The sequence below is a fragment of the Amphimedon queenslandica genome, unplaced genomic scaffold (genome assembly GCF_000090795.2).
Source record: "Amphimedon queenslandica unplaced genomic scaffold, v1.1 AMPQUscaffold_12855, whole genome shotgun sequence".
Lineage (NCBI taxonomy): Eukaryota > Metazoa > Porifera > Demospongiae > Haplosclerida > Niphatidae > Amphimedon > Amphimedon queenslandica.
The window spans coordinates 9,617-16,901 of NW_003546909.1; the positions used below are offsets into that span (position 1 = coordinate 9,617).

Sequence of the window (7,285 nt, forward strand, 5' to 3'; positions counted from 1 at the left end):
TTTTTGTCATTATGATAACTCTTTTATAATATCCTAGTGTTAAGGAACAAACTGAAGTCATCATTGAGAGGACCTATGATTTTAAATTTTGAAAGAATGGTGAGGGGCCCACGGGAGGAAATTGAGTTCAAATGTATCAAGAAGACCTTGCATCATATCTCCTTATCATTATTGTCTTGACTACTACATGGGTAGTTTCCAAATTTGGCCATTTAAAAAGGTCGTAGCTTGAAAAATGTAAGTCGAAAGCACCTTAAACTTTTTACAGAGCATAAGGACATCAATGCATATCATAAAATCTGATTTTGGAGCCATTTCTTGGAAAAGCCATGGGCAATAGCCTCAAAACTAGCCCTTAACTCAAAAAATTTAATCAGAATCAGCTCAAACTTTCTACACAGCATAAGTACATCAATAATGTATAAAAAATTGTAATAAAATTTAGTCTTGGTTCTTATCCATTTTCAGAAAAAACCATGGGCTATATATCTTTGGGTATTTTAGTTTTAAATTGGCTGTTTTTAAACAATGGCCGTAATAACTAATTTGTTATTTAAAATTCAACAGACACATATACTGATTTAATCATCTTTGATTGCAATAAGAATTTATTATTAAAATGAGTGAACACAATTATTATTTGTATTGACTTGTTTTTATATATTTGTTTATTATAAATCACTTTGTTAATAATATTAAATTTTTTTGTTTAAATTAATAATAATTAAATGATTGATGAGGCATCATCGTCAATAGAAAGCAAAATACAATTATTAATTAAAATTAACCATAAAATATTACTCTATCTTTTATAACATTATAGTCATAGTATTCTGTGCATGTATCTCTGTCTTTTATATCTAGATGGAGTGTTATATTTTTATTAATTGTTAACGATTGAAGAATTAGTACTATTCCATCAGATGATATTGAAGTGCCTCTTACTTCTAATCCAATTAATGTTGAATTGTTGATAATGAGCTCATAAAGGGATTGAGCACTAACTGAAGTAATATGAGGATTATTAAAAAGGGTTAATGTTAAAAGTGTGTTATTGTGTGTTTGTAGTGCGTTCGAAATATCAGAAACTGCTTTGTCATCAACAGAACAGATAACAAAATGTAAATTTAACAATGATTTATTATTAGCCAGTAAGTTACATAAGGATGAGATGCAGTCCTGTGTTAGTTGAGTTTCTTGTATTCTCAAGTATGTCACCTTATTATTTTGTAATAAAACTGGAAACAAATCACACACAACGTCAGGAGATGATTTGATGATGTTAACGGTCTTATGTTCATATGTTAGTAGAGAAACTACTTCTTGACATTGTATTAAAGATGGAGAGGTCAGTTCAACACCATCATCATACCACCTAATTGCTTTAGGTTTTTCTGAATACATAAAACAATTAGTGTTAATAATAATAACAATAATAATAATAGTATGGTGGGGGCTGCGGAGCTGATGCAGGTGGGTGGTTCCATTAATATTAAAATATCTGATTAAATTGTTGTGTATATTAATGAATAAGCAAAAGAAATTGGATCTATTGGAGTGGCCTTATCAAGTATAATTATCTGCTATCATGATTATTCTTAAAGACTAAGGGATTTAAGCAGCTGGTTATTCTTGTATATTTTTATAATGTACAAAATTAATATTTGCCACAAACAGTACCCTCTATAGATTATTAGTACATATAAATATATCTTACCATGTTCTCTTTTTCTAAGTTGATCTAGCAGAACTGAATCTTGTTTAATTAATGATAAAAAGAGACTTGCTCTCTCAACATTGCTGCTCATCTTAATTTCCTTGATTTTAGGTATGCCAACATTTTCTGTCATTGCATAATGAAATAGTTCAAGTGATTCCAATGTTGACAGTTGACTATCCTTAACTTTTTCAATAAGATTGATATGAATAAATCCCTCTTGATCAGTATCTAACGATTTTGCTAGCCACCATCCACTAGTACGCTCTTCTTGAATCTCAAGTTTTTCTCCTTTCTTGATTGAAAGCTCATCACTATTCCTTGCCTCCCAGTCTCTAACAGCTACATAAACTGGTCCTTTTGGTTGATCTATTGATTGTGTAGACTGATCCTTTCCTAAAATACCAGTACTAGTCATTATGTTAATATAATGTAATACATACTAAGAGTAATTGAAGTTTCTTTCAGTTGTTGTATATTCATTAATGATATCTTTTCCTGTAACTGTTCTATTTCCTTTTCTCTTTCAATTAATGTTTTCTCTACTCCAATTAACGTTTCTTCTATTCCTAGTCATTAATAATAGTCATTAATACAAATCAAAAATTGGTTACTAATTTAAAAACATTATAAATATTTATGATTGCTTTGTGTATTATTTAATTGCATGTAAGAAGGACCGGTATTAGTATTGACTATACAATCATCCTCCTACTATAACAAATTAATGCACAAGCAATCCCAATAATGATACTCTAAATACAGCTGTACTGTATTGCCATTAATATGTGTGCATACCTGTTTTGCTTTGAAGAGTTGATCGTAAATGATCTATTTCCATTTGCATTGCTTTGGTCATCTTCTTACTGTTTCCCTTTTCAGACTCTAACACTAAAAATGAAGCAATTAAATTATTAGGAACAACAATTTAGCTGGAAGATGTATTTATTCAAAAATTGCACATGTGACAATATTCATGCGTCATTATACCCGATGTTTGTATTGATGACTTATTGCTTTCATCAACTTTCTGACTTTGATATGAAATACCTTTGAATTATCAATAATTATAATTAATGATAATTACTATATACCTAATGAGTCTATTGTATCCTTCAATTTAGCATTCTCCTCAAGTAAATCATCTCTTTCACTCTCTACCATCTCCAGTTTCTTCATTAGACTCTTCACCTCCTATCAAATATTAAAGTATACTATTATAATTTTATATACACATACATTCACTAACCTCATCAATTGCATGTTCATCATACACAGTATAGTAACCAATAGTTAAACTAATCAATCCCATCTCCTTTAGCATATCAACGTTATCTCTAGCTGTCACTAGTAAACTCTCCATCAGATAATGAGGAGCATAACAAGTAACAATGATGGAGTTCCCTTCCTTGATCACTACCACCTCCACTTGATTATCCTTGAACGTTTTCCATAGGAGGGCTCTGATACTGGAGAGAGAATGCTCACTTGGATTCCATTTCAGAACAAACTTGATCGTCTCACAAGTGAGGAGAGAAGAGGATAATCTCTTAAGCTGACGATCACAAAACATTGTTAATTTGTTTTCACAGAATTCATCCAAGTGTGTCTGATAAGCTAATATCATGTCTCCAGCATCTTGTATTGAGTATTTGTTCATTATAGTCTCCAATAGAGCAACGTTAGTGATAGAACACTCATCCTCAATCACTTCCATTACATCATCAAAGCTATTGGCATCTTTCAATCGAGGCTTTAATTCTGGACGACATCTTCCAAGGTAGGTTTTAAGGTGATTCAGAGATGGAATTGATTTTTCAATGAGAGGAGCAATATCATCAATAAGTGTTCCACGCAAATCACCCATTCTATCAAACTCAGCTTTATCGTCAGGATAAAATATGACAGTCTCTATTACATATAGTGTATAATGACATTTAATTGGGTATAATTAATGTTACTAGCCTTGTGCAGTAGCATCAGTATTGGTAGTTACTTGAGTCTCACTACTACTATCTTGTAATTGTCCAGATCCTGTATTTATTATAATAGTCAATGTATATATGTTATATTATATCATTACTTGAAGATGTTGAAGTACTTCCTTCTTGACAAGATGGCATCACTGTTACTGCTGAAGGAAATGACTTTCCTATTGTATTAGAATATAAATATGTTAAGTGTATTTATAAAATTGTTCATTTACCATATTCTATTATTATATCACTAGCTAAAGACACTGCTTCCTTTGATTTCATTAGAATACTTGTCAGAGTACATAACTTGCTATGATCTTCAGCTACAGCACTTAATATTAGTAACATTGGATCTCCTACCAATGAACAACCGCAACTCTTCACTTTTGTTAATGTATCCTTAGATATCAATCCCTCTGTATGTAAGAGATCAACTGATTCCTCAGTAAGAACAACTTGAGCTAGTCTACCAATATAACACTGTAATATCTCACTAACAGGATCTGCCACTAATAAAAATATAAAAAAGTATAACAATAACAAAATTATTACTTGTTTTGCGAATATCAGTAGAAATGGATGTTGCATTCATTCCACGGAGTGCATTAGCCAGAGTCTTCCAGATAATAGGACCAACAGTAGTGACATTATCATCAGCTTTAGTCAACCACTTGGTTAAACACTCCATCAGGCAGCGTGAAGGATTCCCTCTGTGAGCTGACTCAATAGCTTCCAGTGTAGGATGAAGCAGACCAAGATTCAATCCAAATTCAAACCATCTTGCTTCAGGAAACTTGTAATGCCTCAAGACTTGTAAAACAAAGTTTAACTTGCTAATATCTGGACACAAAATGTGTATATATATCAATGTATTATAAATAATCTGACTTACCTAATGGGAAATGTGATGGTTTTGAGGCCATTTGAAACTAGTTTAAATATTGTATACAAGGTGAAAGGAGAGGTAAAGGTAAGACAAGACGTAAAAGCAGAGCAAAGCAAATTCCAAACAACAGGGAGGGGCTGGTTTGACTACGCCCATAACTCCACCTTAAAAGATGGAGGACAATTGAAATGCTGTGATTCATTTAAATCTTCCTCTTCTGAGGGAAGAGGTTCATCAGATCATTCCTCTCCTCCTCCTGCTATTCTGAGGTGGATGTATCTTTGTATGGAGATAATCATTTATTGTTGTAAGTGATATTTACTGATTATCATGCATAAAGAGAAAATGTAAACAGTATTAATTGAATTAATGTTTACTTATTAAACAATAAATTTTACATACTTGTACATGTGTAGGTACAGTATATTCATTGTGTATTGTATAATGTGTGTACATTATTAGATATTCATGTACATGTACATGTAGGTTGGGAGTCTCAGTTACTTGAAATGGGTTTCCTTGCAATGTTCTTATCTCCAGTTTTGAGTTATAGCCAGTTTCCATGTCACACACCCACAAGCTGGACCAATGTCTGGGGAAATCGCTGGATGATATTCCGCATTATGATTGGAGCTGTAAGTGAGAGAAAGGATGTGATTGAATATTGGAACCTTCTTTAGGGTTTGATAAAGATGAGAGGTGATAGCTGTTGGAGGGACTTGACTTGTATGAACTATCATTATGAGGTTTGTACATTGTATATTGTATAGTGTATGATGCTTTAATGTGGTGGAGTTTCAGTTTGACATTTTTGTGATCTGAGATTGAATTATAATCAGCATAATTTGCCATTTAGATTGCATTGCTAGTGCTGCATGGGCATCTATGTTTTTCCTTTAAAAAGGCTCTAAAATCACCACAAATTTTAATTACATTCTCTGATACATATTGATGTCCTTATGCTGTGTAAAAAATTTGAGGTGATTTTGACTGAAAATTTTTGAGTTATAGCTATTTTTAAAATTGGCCAGTTTTTGAGAATTACTCTGTACTATATAGCCCATGGTTTTTTACAAAATCGCTCCGAAATTACAATTTCTCATGCATATTGATGTCCTTATATGCTGTGTAGAAAGTTTGAGCTGATTCTGGCTAAGTTATGGCCATTTTAAGAAATCTACCAATTTTTGAAAATTTCCCTGTGCTATATAGCCCATGGTTTTTTAAAAAGGCTCCAAAATTACCCCAAATTTTTATTACATGATTTGATACATATAGATGTCCTGATGCTGTGTAGAAAGTTTGAAGTGATTCCGACTAAAAATTTTTGAGTTATGGTCATTTTTAAAATTCAGCCAATTTTAAAAAATTACCCTGTAATATAGCCCATGGTTTTTTCTAAAAAAATGGCTCCGAAATTACCACAAATTTTTATTACATTTTTTGATGCATATTGATGTCTTTATGCTGTGTAGATGTTTGAAGTGATTCCAACTGAAAATTTTTGAGTTATTTCCTATATTAAAAATTAGCCACTTTTTGAAAATTACCCTGTACTATAAATGGCTCCGAAATTACCCCAAATTTTTATTATATTTTTTTATACATATTGATGTCCTTATGCTGTGTTGAAAGTTTCAGATGATTCTGACTAAAATTTTTTGAGTTATGGCCATTTTCTTAAATTGGCCAATTTTCAAAAATTACCCTGTACTATAAGCCCATGGTTTTTTCTCAAAAATGGCTCCGAAATTACCCTGAATTTTTATTACATGATTTGATACATATTGATGTTCTTATACTGTGTAGAAAGTTTGAGGCGATTCCGACAAGAAATTTTTAAGTTATGGCCATTTTATAAAAGGGTTAAAAATCTCCTGTACTATGTATAGCATGGTTTTTTTCTGAGAAATGTCTCCGAAATCAACCCCAATTTTTATTAAATTTTCTGGTACATATTGATGTCCTTATGCTGTGTAGGAAGTTTGATGTGATTCCAACTAAAATTTTTTTAGCTATGGCCATTTTCTTAAATCGGCCCATTTAAAAAATTACCCTGTACTATATAGCCCATGTTTTTTTGAAAAAATGGCTCTTAAATCACCCCAAATTTTTATTATACATATTGATGTCCTTATGCTGTGTAGAAAGTTTGAGCTAATTCCGACTAAAAATTTTTGAGTTATGACCATTTTGAAAAATCAACCAATTTTTAAAAATTACCCTGTACTATAGCCCATGCTTTGTTGAAAAAAATGGCTCCAAAATCACCCCAAATTTTTATTACTTTTTCTGATGCATATTGATGTCCTTATGCTGTGTAGAAAGTTGGAGCTGATTCTTGCTAAGTTTTTCAGTTACATGTACAATGTACATGCTTGATTGTAGAGAAGTAAAACTACATGTACCTACCACTGAGGAATGGGGCAACCTCAATTCCAACTATATTGTTTTGATGTGTGTACATGTAAATGTGTATAAAAGGGCCCAATTTCTGAAAATGCCTTATGCATGTACATGTATGTACGACTAATGCTGGTGTTTCACTCTTAATTTCATTTCTTTATGTTTATTTCAGACTCAACCTGTTCCTAATCCTCTCAGTTATTATCTTCATCAAAGTCCTGAGATTATACACAATATTGAAACAATGGGTAATCACATTGTGGAGCTTTTCTTTCCTTTTCTAATCATGTTACCTCAGCC

The 7,285-nt window shown here is 31.9% G+C and overlaps 2 protein-coding genes across 6 annotated transcripts in view; one reads left to right on the forward strand and one right to left on the reverse strand.

Moving 5' to 3' along the window:
• The window catches only part of LOC109586508 (uncharacterized), an 11,672-nt gene that overhangs the window by 2,954 nt on the left and 1,433 nt on the right, over positions 1 to 7,285 (forward strand). The window contains exons 1-3 of one of the 3 annotated variants that reach the window (XR_002187061.1): positions 4,744 to 4,886; positions 5,066 to 5,214; positions 5,260 to 5,385. Coding sequence is in view for 2 of the 3 variants with exons in the window: in XM_020002706.1 (XP_019858265.1) it covers positions 5,089 to 5,214; positions 5,260 to 5,325 (192 nt within the window). In the remaining variant the exon portion in view is untranslated. Of the gene's footprint in view, positions 1 to 3,315; positions 3,321 to 4,743; positions 4,887 to 5,027; positions 5,215 to 5,259; positions 5,386 to 7,285 lie in introns of those variants that run through there. The other 2 variants (XM_020002706.1, XM_020002704.1) reach the window with 2 other exon arrangements.
• Positions 734 to 7,285, reverse strand: part of LOC109586505 (uncharacterized) — an 11,955-nt gene continuing 5,403 nt past the window's right edge. The window contains exons 1-12 of one of the 3 annotated variants that reach the window (XM_020002699.1): positions 4,586 to 4,692; positions 4,246 to 4,533; positions 3,924 to 4,202; positions 3,801 to 3,869; positions 3,683 to 3,751; positions 2,967 to 3,631; positions 2,812 to 2,911; positions 2,708 to 2,767; positions 2,516 to 2,608; positions 2,161 to 2,286; positions 1,718 to 2,113; positions 734 to 1,394 (exon numbers count right to left, since the gene is read on the reverse strand). In XM_020002699.1, the coding sequence (XP_019858258.1) occupies positions 784 to 1,394; positions 1,718 to 2,113; positions 2,161 to 2,286; positions 2,516 to 2,608; positions 2,708 to 2,767; positions 2,812 to 2,911; positions 2,967 to 3,631; positions 3,683 to 3,751; positions 3,801 to 3,869; positions 3,924 to 4,202; positions 4,246 to 4,533; positions 4,586 to 4,616 (2,787 nt within the window). In that variant the 5' untranslated portion in view covers positions 4,617 to 4,692 and the 3' untranslated portion in view covers positions 734 to 783. Of the gene's footprint in view, positions 1,395 to 1,717; positions 2,114 to 2,160; positions 2,287 to 2,515; positions 2,609 to 2,707; positions 2,768 to 2,811; positions 2,912 to 2,966; positions 3,632 to 3,682; positions 3,752 to 3,800; positions 3,870 to 3,923; positions 4,203 to 4,245; positions 4,534 to 4,585; positions 4,693 to 7,285 lie in introns of those variants that run through there. The other 2 variants (XM_020002700.1, XM_020002701.1) reach the window with 2 other exon arrangements.